The sequence below is a fragment of the Oncorhynchus mykiss genome, chromosome 30 (assembly GCF_057628025.1).
Source record: "Oncorhynchus mykiss isolate SJ-2025 chromosome 30, ASM5762802v1, whole genome shotgun sequence".
In the NCBI taxonomy this organism is placed as follows: Eukaryota; Metazoa; Chordata; class Actinopteri; order Salmoniformes; family Salmonidae; genus Oncorhynchus; species Oncorhynchus mykiss.
The window spans coordinates 30889943-30908561 of record NC_143051.1 but is presented as its reverse complement, the minus strand read 5'-3'; the positions used below and the strand labels follow the sequence as shown (position 1 = coordinate 30908561).

The 18619-nt window shown below is 42.4% G+C and overlaps 1 protein-coding gene across 8 annotated transcripts in view; it reads left to right on the top strand.

Moving 5' to 3' along the window:
- The window catches only part of LOC110488263 (semaphorin-4A), a 61517-nt gene that overhangs the window by 12598 nt on the left and 30300 nt on the right, over positions 1-18619 (top strand). For all 8 annotated transcript variants that reach the window (XM_090228370.1, XM_021560417.3, XM_090228369.1 and 5 more), the window contains one exon: positions 7637-7883. In XM_090228370.1, the coding sequence (XP_090084496.1) occupies positions 7787-7883 (97 nt within the window). In that variant the 5' untranslated portion in view covers positions 7637-7786. The remainder of the gene's footprint in view (positions 1-7636; positions 7884-18619) is intronic.

The window sequence follows — 18619 nt, the reverse complement described above, 5'->3', positions numbered from 1 at the left end:
TTAATTGTTCTAGCCTATATTCCAAAATTTAAAGACATCTCAAATAAAAACCTTTTAAGCGGTTTTCTGCTGTGCGTAATTTGCTGTAAGCTATGTATTGTATAACGAACGGCACAATCATTATATCAGTTTTGTTTCTGGCTTGATGTCAGTGGTTAGAAGGACAATAGATCCTTTAGTACCAGGGCATTAGTGAGTTAGACAACCAACACATGTCCTGAATGCATAGGAGGAGATGACCTTTTTTGGAATTTTACTGTGGTCATGACTCATGACTGCCGGTGTGGGGGTAATACAGTTTTCTCAACAGCCCTACCCCAATGAGTCATAGTGACAATTTAACCCTAGTCCCCAATTTTGTCTCAGATTATACCCTGACCAGAATTTGGTGGTTTTAGCACCGACATTACGGTATAAACATCTGAACTATTGTCGCTGTGAAGCTGTGTGGACTCTGTGTGGATTCTTAATATGAAGCAGTTCTCACACACAAAAGCTTTGTCGGTTTTCTGTGCTTATTCGCTTAATCCCCTTGTTGTTTTGGTGGCTGTGTTTTGCACTGCTTTTTTTGACAGATTTGGGGAAGCTGCATACAAAATGTTTTTTATTTCAAGAGAAAGTTCTGTTTAGCCCCAATTCAGATTCACACACCGACGTGAACTTGTCATTTAGAATGGTACTGTGAAATTTAAGAAGTATTTGTCCGTGGAGAGATGATTTGTCCACTTTGCTGCTTTATTAAAATAAAGATTCACCTATTTTGAAAGTTATTGTTTTTGTGAATCTCTGAGCGATGTTCAATCAATTCCCGGGGGCCTTTTCATGTTTTCATGTGTCTTCGCACTATTGTCTTTCAAGCAAGCTGAAATTTGGCCGGGGTGACATAGCATCATGATAAAGCCGCTGTCACTACACTGGAAGTCGATAGACATTTTCCTATCATACATGTCAGATTTAAATACTGGCTGATGTCATAATGCGCGAGGATGTCTTCTCTCGAGTGAGCCATTGATCATATTTCTCCTATTTCTCTGCCTCTTCAGTCCAAGGGTGCATTCATAGAGATACACTGAACAAAAATATAAATGCAACATGTAAATAGTAGCCAGCTTTCATGAGCTGAAAGACAATCCCAATAAATCAAATCAAATCCAATTTTATTTGTCACATACACATGGTTAGCATGCTAATGTTCCATACCCACAAAAAGCTTATTTCTCTAAAATGTTGTGCACATTTGTTTACGTCCCTGTTAGTGAGCATTTCTACTATGCCAAGATAATCCATCCACTTGACGTGTGGAATATCAAGAAGCTGATTAAACAGCACGATCATAACACAGGTGCACCTTGTGCTGGGGACATAAAAGGCCACTCTAAAATGTGCAGTACAGCAACGAATATAAGTCTATGAAGCAGTTTTATAGAGTTAGTATTCAACAACAGAAGAGACATGTCTCAGTTACAAACAATTTTTTTTACAGATAACAAACATTAAGTATTTATTGCTGAATTGTAAAGACAGCCACTAGCAAGTTAGCTTATTGGCCAAAGAGCAAGCTAGCTAACTTGCTAGCGAGCATGAAGGAGAACTCTATGGGAGTGTTAGCCATGCTGTTGGTAGCGGTAATCATATTGTATCCTTAGCTGGCGGGAGCGTCCAATTGGCATGCTGACTGCAGGAATGTCCACCAGAGCTGTTGCCAGATAATTTAATGTTAATTTCTCTACCATAAGCCGCCTCAACGTCATTCTAGAGAATTTGGCAGTATGTCCAACAGGCCTCACAACCACAGAACACGTGTAACCAAGCTGACAGCTGATGAAACTGTGGGTTTGCACAACCAAAGAATTTCTGCACAAACTGTCAAAAACCGTTTTCAGGGAAGCTCATCTGCGTGCTCTTCGTCCTCACCAGGGTCTTGACCTGACTGCAGTTCGGGGTCGTAACCGACTTCAGTGGGTTAATGCTCACCTTTTGATAGCCACTGACATACCATTTATTACAGAGAATCTGTATCCTCTTGCCTATAGGCGACTTAGCTTATTCAAGCCTGTCTCAAAATACAACACGGCACCTTTTTAAGACCAAAAGAAAACTCTTCACGTGACTCGCTTTTCAAAGATGTCTAGAAATGTACTCGTTTTGTGCCCTTGTAGGAAGCAATCACTCCCCTATTGCTGACTACAAATGATCTATAACTGGGCTAATAACTCACTAACGAGCAAAGGATATAAACAAAGTGTGCACACGTGGCTACATGCAGCTCTCGCTTTGATCTCAAAACAAGTACATCTGCTCACGACCGCTCATGCTGTAAACACAGTCCAGTTCAAAGTAAATGGCACAGATCCATATGGCAATGGTCTATTTAAGCAATAAGGCATGGGGGGGGGGGGGGGGGTAAGGTATATATGACCAATATACCACGGCTAAGGGATGTTCTTATGCACAACGCAATGCGAAGTGCCTGGATACAGCCCGTAGCCGTGGTATATTGGCCACATACCACAAACCCCTGAGGTTCCTTATTGCTATTATAAACTGGTTACCAATGTAATTAGAGCAGTAAAAATAAATGTTTTGTCATACCTGTGGTATACGGTCTGATATACCACGGCTGTCAGCCAATCAGCATTCAGGGCTCGAGTTTACAATTGCATTTAGGCCTATTTCAGCTCTGATTGTTTATGCTGCACCGGTATGTGTAGAGTAAGGGCTGAGTAGTGCGTGTCAATGTAATAGAATCCTACTCCGATGCGTTCTGCCTCCAACAAAATCTCTTTGAATACTTTGTTTTGGTATTTTCCATTGAAAGTGGCTATTATTGCGTGGATTCTATCACATTTGCCACAGTAAAAGGAAACGTTGATGGTGTTAACAGGGAAATATCTAGAACAGTGGTCACCAACCACTTCTGAGTCAAGATCACGGAGTCAAAATACAAGCCGATATCTATCTACGGTCAGATTTTTGTTTTGCTTAACTTGCCATGCCAAAGCATTGTTTGGGACATTGCTTACTCATACTTTTTTAAATAATTTGCTTTTTATTTTACTGGGCTGATGGCGCCTGCATCTGTTGGTCAGTCTCAGCAGAGGGAGAAAGCAGCAGACTGAGGGTTCGCCTCTCAACATCCCTCCACTCTCCCTTTACTCTACTGACCAAAAAGGTACACAGTCCTCCAGCTGCTAGTGAAACTCGAGTCGCACCACATCATGCACAAATTCATGTTGTTACTCCTATGAACAGAGAAAGTGAAATATTCCTCTATATTAAAGAACACCCAAGCCGCTAATAATAACAATGCAAGCCTATAGATGCACCTTCCTACTGAGTAAGAAATTTAAACATGAACTCGCTCATAATAACAGCATCTCTTTGCCGTATGTGTTGACAGTTACCTCTTGTCATGATTTTAAACATTTTGAAATATTTTCTGTAGCTTTCTTGCTGCTATGTTGCTGCAGACACTATTCTGAGCCGTCCGATTGGCCAGCAGTAGGCCTATAGTGCTATTGATTTCCTCTTTGGGCACGCCGGGAAGACAGATTTTGTACCTTCAGACACATGAAATGGTTCAAAATGACATCCGTTTGCCGACCCAGCGTGCAGTACAGCTGATTGGGTGCACCTACTGCCAACAACCTCCGCCCCCCAATCAAATAGGAATGGCTTGGAGATCAACCGGTTGGTGACCACTGATCTAGAAAGTTGGGTGAAGTTCAATCTCTCTCTGTATTTCTCTGTGGCAGTCCGGGGAGCTGCATGGCAGTCTCGGGGCTAGCGTGCGCACCAACACACATGCAGCTTAGAGGGAACATTGGTGACAACACTAGGAATGACCCAGAGATCCTTGAGCTATGTGGATTATAGTGACAGCAGGGCTCATCTCGTCACATGTTTGTCACGCTGGAGGTGTCACATAGACATGCTGGCGTCCCTAATCCTCCTTCTTCTGATGGTCATGGACTAGTAGTCTTAATGATTCCAGTTTTTCTACTTTATCACTCAGTATAATAACTCGGTGCATGTACATTGAGTTAACGCTCAAATGTCAATGTGTGCATATCCCAGACCAGTGGTTCCCAACCAGGGGTACTAGGACCCTTGGGGGTATGTGGTCTAGCCACAGGGGTCATTTGAGAAGACTCATTAGATCTTAGACTTACTGGTAAAATGCACAATAGTGGGTACTCCAGACAGAGTCAAATTCAGTTGGTGGTACATTAAAGAGTACAGGCTCAATCTAGGTGATGGAAAAACCAGGCAGATTTTCCAGTGATGTAACCTGGTCTACCAAGCCTGAAAAAACGGTTCTGCAAAAGCTATTCCCTGATAATTGTAAGATCCCCCACACAACGCTCTGTTTTCTATTAGTGCCCTGCAGGAATGCACCATCGCCTGCGTATATCTCGCCCTACGAGATACCAGCATCCTTCACAACACTGCCCAGAAAGGTAGAAACAGGGTGAGGGAGAGAGAAACTGAAAGGGAGAAAGAGAGATTGACACTGCGAGAGAAACCAAGGTGGAGACAATTGGAGAAGCCTAGAGAGGCAAAGACTGACCACCAAGGAGATCTCAAACGCGCTCTGCAATCTGAACTTTTAACCCCTTGGTGAATGAATGTTTGAGATGTGTTTTTTGTTTTGTTGGAATAGGGAGATTAGTAGCTACTGAATTGGATGTTTTCATTCTACAGAAGGAAACTCTGAAACCCCCAGAAGATGGGTCACCCTGACATAGGTGAATGTACTTTATATAAAGGTGAAATAAAAAAAGACAAACTAACCAAGGACACACCTGCTGTGGAATGTGTATGTGTGTATGTTCCAAGAGTAGGCTAATTAGGCTATGCTTGTTCACATTTTGGACAAATGGCTGTTGTAGTAGATGTCGTGAAAATATTGTACATTTTATATTAGACCTATTCGAGTTAGTTAATACAGTCTCCAAAAGGGTTGTGGCAAGACAGATGAAGGGATGAATGGCAGGTATATTTATAGTTCCAGTAGATTGACTTGGAACGATTACTCAGATTAATGATGAGATCTGTTGGCGAGGTGCTTCTGTCTAGACAGCCTGAGACTTCAACCTGTCCTCATTGCCACAGGTAAAGTCTGACATATCTGTGCTAATCCTCATGCCTACAGCATCTGGGTAATCCTGTTATGCCACTCTGACAGGGGTGGATTCTGTTCTTGATTGGCCTTGTGACCCAACACAGAGTTGGCGCCGTCTATGGAGTTATGGGGGCTCCTCACCGTGTAGAGCTTACTTAAGTAGGGCCCTATAAAATCCTGGATGTCAAACGCGGAATCCAGACATTGAAACGGAATTCAACAATATTCTAAATGTATAGAATTTAGTAGGAAATATATTCTAAAATTATTTTGACCAAGAATATCATAAGACATTAACATATTGCGTAAATTCCATTTGCCTTCAACCTTCTGAAGCACAGTGTTAAATAACACTGACAACAAAAAAATGTTGTGATTTTCTTTTTCTTATTTTTACGTTATACGGTTGGTAGCAACATGGAAAATCATTGTGGAAATCTGTTGCAGATATTGTCTACTATAAAATCCACAATGAAATGCTCTATGGGATGGTTGGCTAGCTAGCTAAGTCGCAAACGTAGCTGCACACAATAATATCATAGACAATATCAGCATGTAGCGTAGCTAGTTAGTGCACTTTATTTAGGTGATTTTACAGCTATCAATTTAGGACTCTACAATCTCACCATGTTCAATCTGCAGATAGTTGTGCCTCAGAGTAGAGTCAACATTCGCAAGGGCAGATATACTTTTGAGGATTGAAACGTTGCGATGGATCATTGGGGATCATTCAATATTCCCTTTTGTTGTTCAGTGAAATCATCCCATGTGAAGAGTCAACTCATTTAATTAAATGTCAGTTTGTAACTAAATAGTTTTTTTTGTTTCTATTGGAATGATTTTATCACTTGCAATTGTCTACTTATGATAAGGTAAAATGTTTATGTTTCTGTCTCCATATGATATGGTAAATATATCCAATGCAAAAAAACATCAACATTTAAATGGTGTTAATATTAATTTGCATATTCCCGTTAATTCCACGGGAAGTTTCCACTTCTGAATGTGCCCCAAAATGTGCAAACCTAATCGTGACATTACGTACATTCAACGAAAATAGACATGTTTCTCGACACATACACCGACTGTGAGAAGGTATTGCGTGATGATTAGCTTAGCAACGGCGTGACGCAGCATGACAACGTGAACTTATTCTGTGTGGGACGTTATACGTTCCTTCATTCATTGGATTCCTATCTCCTTTCTCTAATATCTCTGGCAACGGCACCATGCAATGCACCCTGGACTAAAGAGGTGGACAAATAGGAAAGATGTGCTAGACACTCCTTTTTAAATTACACATTTCTCAGGGTAGGAATATTGCAAAAAATATCACCAATGGCTCATTCGAGAGAGGACTTCCTCCCTACTTATGACATCGGCCAGTATTGAAATCTGACATGTATGATAGACATTTTTGCAATCTGAAAGTTGTGTTCCTGTTAACTTCATCACGGTGCTACGTCATACCTTCCGGATTTCTACCTGCTTGAACGCCGATCACTTGAAAACATTAAATGCTTTTAAGAGCAAAAGCCTGAATAAACAGGAACAATCTTAAACCTGGAAAAACTATACAAAGAAAAAGTAATTTTGGGAAAAATGGAATTAGACTAGTTTAAATAGATTTTACATGGCCATTAATTACCTTGCACAGTAGATATCAATGAACATATTGGTAATGCATTTCACTAGATCATTTTCTTTTAAAAGGATCATATTGTTATGAGCAGCAGTCATTTCAACCTAGTGTAGAGTAGGTCTTATCTGTATTCCTCACTGAACCCCCGTGTTGTTCTGTATGTCAAATGGAATTTCAAAGTGATTAAGTCCAAAATCAGTTTGTCAGGCATTTCTCTAGTTATAACCGAAATGACTGAATTTTGTACCGTATGAATCATTTAATTTAATTTAGGATATTCCGTGAGGTTTCTAGTAATGTTTTCCACTAAAGAGCCTGTACTCGTCTGAAGTAATTTATTCCTTTAATGCAGACTGGTGACGACTAATTTTGGATATGTTTTTCTGAATTTATTAGATCATTTTAACTTTGTCACATGACAGAACTAAAGAACTGTCAGGTTGATGGTGCCTTATGATGCTTAGTTATGATCTATAATGCTCAAACACGCTAGTGGTTTTGCTTCGTGGTGTAGAGCATCGTTTCCCAAACTCGGTCCTCTGGACCCCAATGGGGCCACGTTTTGGCTTTTGCCATAACTCTACACAGCTGATTCAAATGATCAAGCTTGATGATTAGTGGGTTATTTGAATCAGCTGTGTGGTGCTAGGACATATATCATAATGTGCACCTCGTTGGGTCCCTGGGACCGACTCTGGGGAAACTCTGTGTTAGAGGAAGTGGCCTCTCCTCCTCCCCCTTCTCGTGAGAAATGAGTCATTCCCTTGCATGCAGGCTCTCTATCCACCCACAACTCTACTTTGCTAAGGGAGTACTGCTCTTCTCTCTGACCCTCCCTCCATCTATCTCACTTTTACTCTCTCCCTCAGATGCGATGACGGCTGGCTCCAGAGACCAGAGGAAGTGGATTTTGCATCGGTGCTGCCCCCACAGACCCAGTGTTTGACATCTCAGACAAGCACCAGCCACTTTTCGCCTGACGCTAGCTCCCTAGCCCTGATTTTGCTCTTTGGGTCATCATGGAACACCAAGGCCTACTCTCTATCATCGTGGTCGTTCTATGGGTTATGTCTGTGTGTTTGGCCAGGCTTACCCCCCGGGTCTCCTTTCCGATGGGTAAGTCGAACACACATTTTATGATCTTGTTAGCTCCTCGATTGTGAATATGAACTTTGAAATGGAGTGATAGATTTCAATGCTTTCATTTAGTCTCACTGTCTTGAAATGAAGTGACAGTCGCTTAAAGCAAAGTACTTTGCAGCTGTGATACGCTCCAGTGACTGTCTAGTTATGGATTTGTGTTTTTTGACTTAAGAACAGATCAGAAAGACACTCTTTGTGGGAATGCTTGCCTGTCATGCCCTGCTTGGGCTGAAGACACCCACCCAGTCCACAGACATTTACAAGTCCAATTTAACAGTGCTCCCGTACTTGTGTCGTGATATGAAAATGGTAAGGACTTGGAATGGCTGGGTAAGTATTGATCTCTGTTATGGTGGTCACTATTAGAGCTCTGGTATTAACTGCATCCCTGACATGACAAGATGGAGGTTCAACAGGACCAACGAAAGGTCAGAAGTGCAACAGCGCAAAAACAGGGTGGACATGCGATCGTGATTGACGAGCGAGGCTAATCATTTCTCTTGGTGAGGGAGTTTCAGCTTTAAGTCGTTAGTTCAGTCCGTTTTCAAGAATGAATCAAAATCCAAGTCTTTGTCGTCTGTGTATGGTGGTGCTGTGTTTGTGCACATTGTATTGCTAGGTCCAAAGTTGTCCTACGTGAGCCTATTACAGGTCTGTTGCCATACATCATTTGTGGATTTTCTGGAGAGGGGAATGAAAGTTAAGCTCAACCGATGCTCTGTTGTCTCTCGTACAAAGCACTGCTCTGAGGTCTTAAGAAAAGCTCACGAGTTTTGTCCCAACTAACGATCTACTAATGGGACAAGCATTATGGTTAACGAGGCAGCCAGCAGATGACATCACAATGGTTGAACTGTTTGGTTGCATCGTCTTCAAAGCTTGTATTCATTACTATCGTTAATGGCCTGGGTAAAAATATATTTTTCTGTGATATGGTTTTTAAACTGTTTCAGTTGTTTGCTCCAGTTTTGAGTATTGAAAGTTGTAACATAAAGTAAATGGCATCCACTGCTGGCCATTTGTTTGTATAAAAATACCGTTCCTGCCTTAGTTTGTACTGAAAATGCCTCCATTTCTTATCAAATATCTGGTTATGCGCAGTATCACACACAAATATTTACCTTTTATCTTTCCAGGTTATGGCTTGTGGTTAATTTAAAAGCTGTGTTGTCTGTTGTGACCGAGGCCCTAATGGATTTATACTTAACATCGGAAGTGTTGTGCGACGCTAAATATTGAGTTGCCGAGAACTACTCAGTAAAACAAGGAATTAGTCTGCAGTGTCATGAAGGGAATCGAACAGGCCCTTGGCTTGCAAATATTACGGGACAAGATGTGGACACTGGCACAATTTGGAAAACAGTTTGTAGTCCTATAATGTTCATAAGGCCCTAAACATTTTATTTATTAATTTTTTTCAGAAATTATTTTTTCTTCGTTATGTTTTTAAAGGTTTCTGTAAAACGTTTGTTTTTCGTTCTGAAAATCACATGTGTTTTAAGGGAACATCCAATTTAGTTGTTTTTTGAATCCACAACGATGCTTGAACCTACTTTTGAGGTCTGGTAGAAATAGAATAAATTTAGATTTTTGGGTGTAGTTACCCTTTAATGCAAGTGCACACCAGAAAGAGGCCGTTGTTTGGTTAGCAATGTTTCTGTAGTGCTCATGTGATTGCAGAGTTTGCAAAACAAATGGCCACTGGATTGATGCAAACAATCGTAACAACAAAGTAGCCTAACTTTTAAAGTTTTTGGGAAAGCCTTTCCATATCTGCTAGAAGAAGGTTATCATTAGCATTATCGCTAACAGCGAAACAGTGTAGACATACGTATGCACGCACAGGCATTCCTGTGCCGTTTCAGAAAGTTGAAGGAAAATACTGATTTTGTTCATGTCTTGTGATTTACAATGAATGACTCTTCTAATAGGTCCAATACATTTTAGTTGATTTACTACTAAGTTCAGTATATTGTTGAATCCCATTTGAATGTCTGGACTCTGTGATTCCGTTTGCTTTTATAGGGCCCTAAGTTCACATTAAGAGGACCCGCTGTATAACACAAACGGAAGCCCAAATGGGGTCCGACTACAAGAAAAGGAAGTGAAGATGACCTGATTGAGGAGAAAAATGAACGTGAAAGTTGATATATTTGTTTATGTAGGTGAAGCCTTTTGTTTTCTTTGTGGCCTGGAATGAATAGCTCCGTTGTTTGGGCACAGTATCAGATAAGGTTGTGTGTGTGTATGTGTTACACAGGAATAGTACAAGTAGGGTCACTCATACCCTTTTCACAGTATTGTGCCCGCCCAAACTGTTCTTTGCTGGCTTGGAAGCATCTTCTCACATTGTCCTTTTCAGCATGGTTCCAACAACAGGCCGTTGCAGTATAGCTCAGCTCAGTAGTGTGAAAAGGGTAAGCTTTTAGTTTTCGCGGGAAGCCTGAATTGAACTCCTGGAAAAATGCCCATTCTCATAGACAATTGCCAACACCCCATTCAAGACCCATTTTCCCACACTCAATGATACAGCACAAATGCTAAGTTAGAGTTGACAACACTTCCTCCATCTAGGGACACAAGATCAGCATCTCCACCAATGCTGAATGTGTAGAGCCTGGGATTAGGGTCTGGGGTGCTGATCTTTGATCATTTCCTGAGAGGTGAATGTAGACACAGCTGCTTCAGTGTCTTTTCTCCTTTCAGATATCACTTGAGGGTTGGCAGCAGGCAGGGGTTTAGTGAACTTAATAGAAACCTGTGACGTCCCCCTCCTCCCATGCAGCTCGTAAAGGTGATTAGCTCTGCTACCTGTGGCTGAGATGACCAAGAGAGCCTGGCAGGCTGATGCCTTAAGACCTGCCTGCTGCTTTAGTTTGGTTGTAGTTAGGGATGCATGATATTTCTGTAAGCATATCGGATTCTCACTATATTAGCTAAAAATGCCGGCATCGCTCCGATGTCTAGTTTAACGCTGATGTGCAAAACCGATGTCAAAGCTGACATGCATACCTATATAACGTAGGTACATGACGTAATGACACCATGAAGAATACAGCTCTACACGTGCAACTCAGCATTCCTAACCTAGCCCACAATGTCTGCTGTGTGGATTGAGCAGTCAACAAGTCGAGCAGGCATTTGAAAGAGTAAGAGCATTTCAGCAAGACAACTCAAAGGCGAAATCCATTAACGCCAAGATAATGAAATTCATTGCACTTCGAGGACTGGTAACACACTACCAAGTAGGTGCTATTTTTCGGAATTAACGGGAATATATGAGAATTAAAGGAAATATATGCAAATTAATGTTTTGCATTGGATATATTTACCATATCATATGGAGACAGAAACATAAACATTTTACCTTATCACAAGTAGACATAATTGCAAATGATTAAATCTTTCCAATATATGTATATTTTTTTAAATGTAGTTATGAATTGAACTTTAAATGCGTTGACTCTTCACATGGGATGATTTCACTGAACAACAAAGGGAATATTGAATGATCCCCAATGATCAATCGCATCTCCCAAAAACGTTTTCAACATACATCTGTAAAATGATAGTCTAGAAACTAAAGCTTTAGTTGTCTTCTCTCAGGCTTCCATGTCTTCTCCCTGGACCTCCTTAATGTCCACCTCTGAGTCCTAATCTTCACGGTAACTTTCCAACCTTGTTGAGGATGGCTCGTTGTCAGGCTCAAAAAGCCTCAAATTTGCCCGGATGGCCACCAATTTTTCAATTATTCTATTGGTCAGCCGGTTGCGTGCTTTGGTGTGTGTTCCCAAACAAGGACCAGTTGTGCTCTGAGGAGGCTGATGTTGGTGGGATTTGGGGGATGATTGAGGCAACAGGGGAAAGAGTCTCAGATCCACAAAGTCCCTTCCACCAGGTGGCTGATGAGATATGTTGGCAAGACCACCATATTGCATCTCCATCCTAAAGCCCTTGCTTGGAAGTGTACTTCGCCAGACTGCCAAGAACCTTGCCCTCATACAGGCCAAGGTGGCGAAACGGTAGTGATGACACCATAGGCCTTGTTGATCTCTGCACCAGACAGGATGCACTTGCCAGCATACTTGGGGTCCAACATGTACGCAGCGGCATGTATGGGCTTCAGGCAGAAGCCTTCAGGCTTTGATGTACACTGCTCAAAAAAATAAAGGGAACACTTAAACAACACAATGTATCTCCAAGTCAATCACATTTCTGTGAAATCAAACTGTCCACTTAGGAAGCAACACTGATTGACAATACATTTCACATGCTGTTGTGCAAATGGAATAGTCAACAGGTGGAAATTATAGGCAATTAGCAAGACACCCCCAATAAAGTAGTGGTTCTGCAGGTGGGACCACAGACCACTTCTCAGTTCCTATGCTTCCTGGCTGATGTTTTGGTCACTTTTGAATGCTGGCGGTGCTTTCACTCTAGTGGTAGCATGAGACGGAGTCTACAACCCACACAAGTGGCTCAGGTAGTGCAGCTCATCCAGGATGGCACATCAATGCGAGCTGTGGCAAGAAGGTTTGCTGTGTCTGTCAGCGTAGTGTCCAGAGCATGGAGGCGCTACCAGGAGACAGGCCAGTACATCAGGAGATGTGGAGGAGGCCGTAGGAGGGCAACAACCCAGCAGCAGGACCGCTACCCCCGCCTTTGTGCAAGGATGAGCAGGAGGAGCACTGCCAGAGCCCTGCAAAATGACCTCCAGCAGGCCACAAATGTGCATGTGTCTGCTCAAACGGTCAGAAACAGACTCCATGAGGGTGGTATGAGGGCCCGACGTCCACAGGTGGGGATTGTGCTTACAGCCCAACACTGTGCAGGACGTTTGGCATTTGCCAGAGAACACCAAGATTGGCAAATTCGCCACTGGCGCCCTGTGCTCTTCACAGATGAAAGCAGGTTCACACTGAGCAGACGTGACAGAGTCTGGAGACGCCGTGGAGAACGTTCTGCTGCCTGCAACATCCTCCAGCATGACCGGTTTGGCGGTGGGTCAGTCATGGTGTGGGGTGGCATTTCTTTGGGGGGCTGCACAGCCCTCCATGTGCTCGCCAGAGGTAGCCTGACTGCCATTAGGTACCGAGATGAGATCCTCAGACCCCTTGTGAGACCATATGCTGGTGCGGTTGGCCCTGGGTTCCTCCTAATGCAAGACAATGCTAGACCTCATGTGGCTGGAGTGTGTCAGCAGTTCCTGCAAGAGGAAGGCATTGATGCTATGGACTGGCCTGCCCGTTCCCCAGAACTGAATCCAATTGAGCACATCTGGGACATCATGTCTCGCTCCATCCACCAACGCCACGTTGCACCACAGACTGTCCAGGAGGTGGCCGATGCTTTAGTCCAGGTCTGAGGAGATCCCTCAGGAGACCATCCGCCACCTCATCAGGAGCATGCCCAGGCATTGTAGGGAGGTCACACAGGCACGTGGATCAGCCTGTAGTGTGGTTTTACACTTTAATTTTGAGTGTGACTCCAAATCCAGACCTCCATGTGTTGATAAATTTGATTTCCATTGATATTTTTTGTGGTTTTGTTGTCAGCACATTCAACTATGTAAAGGAAAAACATATCTAACAAGAATATTTCATTCATTCAGATCTAGGATGTGTTATTTTAGTGTTCCAAGAAGTTACAGGTCTGTGAGAGCCAGAAATCTTGCTTGTTTGTAGGTGACCAAAGACTTATTTTCCAACATAATTTGCAAATAAATTCATAAAAATTCCTACAATGTGATTTTATGGATTTTTTTTCTCATTTTGTCTGTCATAGTTGAAGTGTACCTATGATGAAAATTACAGGCCTCATCTCTTTAAGTGGGACAACTTGCACAATTGGTGGCTGACTAAATACTTCTTTGCCCCACTGTATATATTTAATTTTTTCGTATTTGTAATCAAAATTTACCAGAAGGCATGTAGTCCTTGGCTGACAGTGTAGTAGTGTGGGATCAATAGCATCTCATTACTATGCAAGATCTTGAAGAATCAGCTGTAGATGTGGTGGAAGAATGCACTGTGCATGCAGAGGGTTGCAATTCTATTGAATTGGGGATTGGTTAACCAAAGTATGCCACAAGACCTAGAATTGCCTTGTGTATCCCACAAAAATGGTTCACTGTTATAAGCTAACTGTTTTGAGGAATTTAAGCAAAATTCTCCAAATTCCAGGGCTTGACTTATCATGGAAAGTTTCCAATCCTTTGCAACTACTACTGACAGCACAGTGGGTTGACAAGGATTTCGTCCTGAGGAAAGCCGTATTGCATGCTCAAGAGTTTGCTGGTTCTCATACCACTGCTGCCATTTCAATGGCATTTGAGAGCACGTTTTAAACTTGGAAACATGAACAATCCAAGTCCCATTCGGAAAAACTGACTTGAGAAATATGCTCAACTGTGTCTGCAGCAGACGTGATACCCTGTCATGGCATTGAAACGCCTGCTCAACAAAACTGCCAACACAGACCATCGGGTTAACTTGGAAAAGTACTCTACTAGAGGCTGTGAACAAGCGATTCGGTTGCATTCTCTCTGAGCCTCTACTGTGTGGCCAGCGTGCTCGATGCTAGGTACAAGGACCGCTACTTCGATGCAGACCAGAAACAGGGATTACGTGAAATGTTAGACACAGCTGGACAAGACGGAAAAGGACACAGTGACTGTGCGCTCTGGGGAAGAGAGGCCGCGGGTAGACAGAGCTGAAACTTTACTGCTTGACATGTATGATGAAATCCTGGTTGAGACTAAACAACGAAACAGCACAGCCAGTAAGTGATGGGGACATACTTAAATACTTACAAAATAACTTTTTGGTCAGTTAGTGTGTGGTGTGTGTGTGTGTGTTCAACTATTTAACTGTACTAGAATGCTTTTAAAGGCTGTAAAAAAAAATAGTGTAATATCTGTATCGGGTATTTTTGGAAAGGAAAATATCGGATATTGGTATCGGCCAACAATGTCATATCGGTGTATCACTAGTTGTAGTCCTATTTTCTCACAATAACATTGCGTTATTGGAGTTTGTGTACAGGAATCGCCTAACTTACAAAGCGGTTTGTCTTACAGTATGTTAGACCTGTGGTCAAATCAGTATAATAAGTATTTTATGCTTTTCTCCGTTTGCCAGGCATAGCCTATTAACCCCAATATCTGGTCTACCTCTGCTGTAGTTAAAATAAGATTTTTTTAAAAAATAATTAAAAGATGCCCATTACAAATGCAAGAGAATTGCCTCGTTTTAAGAATATGGTGTAGAAATGTTTACCTCAGGTGTTCAGGGCAGTTGCAGAAGCTAATTTGTGATGGATGTGCTTTCTGCTCACTCTCTGTTAACTAAATGAGTACAAACACATTTTTGATAGTGTGAGAGCCAAGAGACATAGTTGAGATAGATAACCACGTTTACAAGCTAAACTCCTTGTGACCCGACTCTGTGCTGTTTAGAATTCCACAGAATAGTGTTTGAGTTGGCCGTCGGCGAAGACCTGACTATCACTTTACAGAACTCACTCATTTTTGTTGTTGACATGAGGATTTTTGGAGTTCCTCGTCTCGTTGGTCTTGAGGAAATGCCCTCGGGTAGTACATTTCTGCTGTTTGCAAACTCGCTCATCTCCATTTCCATCAGGTTTAACCACTCGGCCTCAGACAGTGGGGCCTCAGTCAGCTGGAGCCAGCCACCAATGTAGTAGCCATCACGCGACATGCGGAACAGGAGTTGTGTACACATGCGTGCGCTTACACCCGCACACATTTTATAGATACACAAGTTTTAGCGAATGACGTTTTATTGGAGTGTGACACAAGGAACCACACAAGTGTTGATATCATTACAAATGGATGTCCATCACGGTAGTTATTCAGATTCAAAATGGCATCAAAATGCCAAGAGAAACATGAGTCCTGTATCCACAATTGTGTTGTGTGAGATTGAAAATAATCTCTTAGGATTAGTTTCCACTGAGGTCTCTTCATTTCCTCACTGAGGCGAGCCTTGAACCCCTGTGTGTGTCTGTATGTGTGTCCAGATAGCTGAGGGATGATGACGCGCGCTGACAGGTAATGGAAAGGATCCCTCCCAATCCCCAGGATGATAGGTCTTATCTGCAGTGTTGCGCAACAACCCCCCCCCCCCCCACTTCACGCTCTTTCTAAATGGGTGACTGCTCACACAGTAGCCCAGCCGTTGCTCATTCATGAGTAACCAACCCATGAGACATGACCCATAGAACAACACCTTAGTCAGGAAATGCAGTATTCACTCCCTCTGTCAAATGTCTCGCATGGCAAATTCTACAATGTGACGTGTTACGTTTGTATTCACAGGTAAGGAGATCACAGATGTTTTGGCCTTCTAGATACAAAAGTTTGTTATTTTACTATTTTAATTGAAGTCAGTGTGACTCTAAATGTAAACTCATCTCTTTAGCCGATATCCTGCCCCATTTTCCACTCCAGCTGTGTTTCGTTAAAATACCTGTCTGAAGGCACGTGAAACAGCAAAATCAACTGTTGCTCGTTTGTCTGGGCAAGGCCTCCTCCACACGGCCTTACTCAGGACCCCTGTGAATCCCTTGCCAAGCTTGGATGGGTTGCGGACAACATTTCACTTGAACCTTTGCCAAGGACTGTTTGCTTTACTCCCCGGGCCTCATGAGACTTGATCTGTGTGAAGTCATGCTCTGCGGAGAGTTTACGTCTCATCGCGTGCCTGCAAGGGTGTGGAGTCTGATTCATCTGGCCATGCATGGGTGTGAGGGTGCAAGTGTGTGGTGTGTTTGTGGGGGTCATTAGCCAACGGACATCATTCATACCCACCCCAGTCAGACTGAGAAAGACCTGTGTATTTTTGTGAACTTTCGTTCTGAGTGTAGAGGAACTTTGAGGTTGTGGGAGAATCTTCCAGTGTGCTTTTTGCACACCCCGGGGAGAGGGAGATGTGCCCAGTAATGATGAGTGTGGCTATACACATGAATATACACATGAATGAGTGTGAGAGGATGTGAAAGAAAATGTCTGGGGGGAGAGGAAAAAAGTGAGAGGAGACAAAGAGAGCAAATGTGGGTGAGAGAAAAACAACATATGAGAAAGACCGGGCCACTGAAACAGTTAGCTTAAAGGAAGGTTTTTCTTTCCATTAGTCCACTGTTGATGCAGTCCCAAAATGTTGTCCATCTCCACAATCAAGTTTTCAATATATAGGACTTTCAAAAACCGAATTCTAAGGATGTGGCAAGTTACAAATAGCTTTTTGACAGTCCTATAGCTCAACTTGATAGCTATTTTGTGACTGCATCAACAGTGGACTAATGAAGAAAATACCAAAATTATAGTTTGAGTGGATATTCCTTTAAGTGAAGATGATGAGTAAAACCTGATGTTGCGTTTTTCCATAATACAGTACCTCTTGGCCCAGCCTGAGGCTACAGCTGCTGGGTGGAGTTAGGGTGGGGTAGGGTGAGGATCTATGTCCTTGCTTGATGATGAGGTGGTGGGGAAGGATCTATGGCAGTGTTGGTTCTTTTATACAAGGGTTACGTCTGTAACCTCCGCTTGCCACTAGATGAGGTTGTAATAAACAGAGCATTTTGTTTTTCTCTTCTTCTAACAAATTTGGCTCGATCTTTTGGAAGGTTTAAGCTATAAAACATTATGACCCTTCACTGAACGAGAAGACTCTCAGGAACACGTATGTGTCTTCTGTTTCCCTACAATATCTGACCAAATTATGAAAGACAATTGTACTTTTAATTCTCTAAAGTCAGTGTGGAAGAGGTGACAAAATGATTGTCTGTCAGACCCCAGTTGCTTGTCATTGTTGATAATCTGGATGGAAAATTACTGAGGATAATAGTGGATGATATTACCACTCCTATTTGCCACAGCTTCAATTTAAGCCTACTAGAAAGTGTGTGCCCTCAGGCCTGGAGGGAAGCTAAAGTCATTCCGCTACCAAAGAATAGTAAAGCCCCCCCTTTGCTGGCTCAAATAGCCGACCAATCAGCCTGTTACCAACCCTTAGTAAACTTCTGGAACAAATTGTGTTTGACCAGATACAATGCTATTTCACAGTAACAGCACGCATATAGGGAAGGACACTCAACAAGCACAGCACTTACACAAATGACTGATTGGCTGAGAGAAAATGATGTTAAAATGATTTTGGGGGCTGTCTTGTTAGATCATGTCAAAAGCTGCACTGAAGTCTATCAGTCTGCTGCTGGGAAAACTTGTGTTATGGCTTTACACCACCTGCTATAAAGTGGATAAAAAGTTACTTGTCTAACAGAACACAGAGGGTGTTCTTTAATGGAAGCCTCTAAAACATAATCCAGGTAGAAGCAGGAATTCCCCAGGGTAGCTGTTTAGGTCCCCTGCTTTTTATTCAATCGTTACCAACGACATGCCACTGGCTTTGGGTAAGGCCAGTGTGTCTATGTATGCAGATGACTCAACACTATACACGTCAGCTACTACAGAAACTGAAATGACTGCAACACTTAACTTCTTGATGTTAGCGGGACAATTATCATCAACAACGGCTGAATTGCAGAGCGCCACATTCAAATAATATTACAAAAAATATTTATATTCATGAAATCACAAGTGCAATATAGCAAAACACAGCTTAGCTTTTTGTTAATCCACCTGTCGTGTCAGATTTTGAAAATATGCTTACAGCGAAAGCAATCCAAGC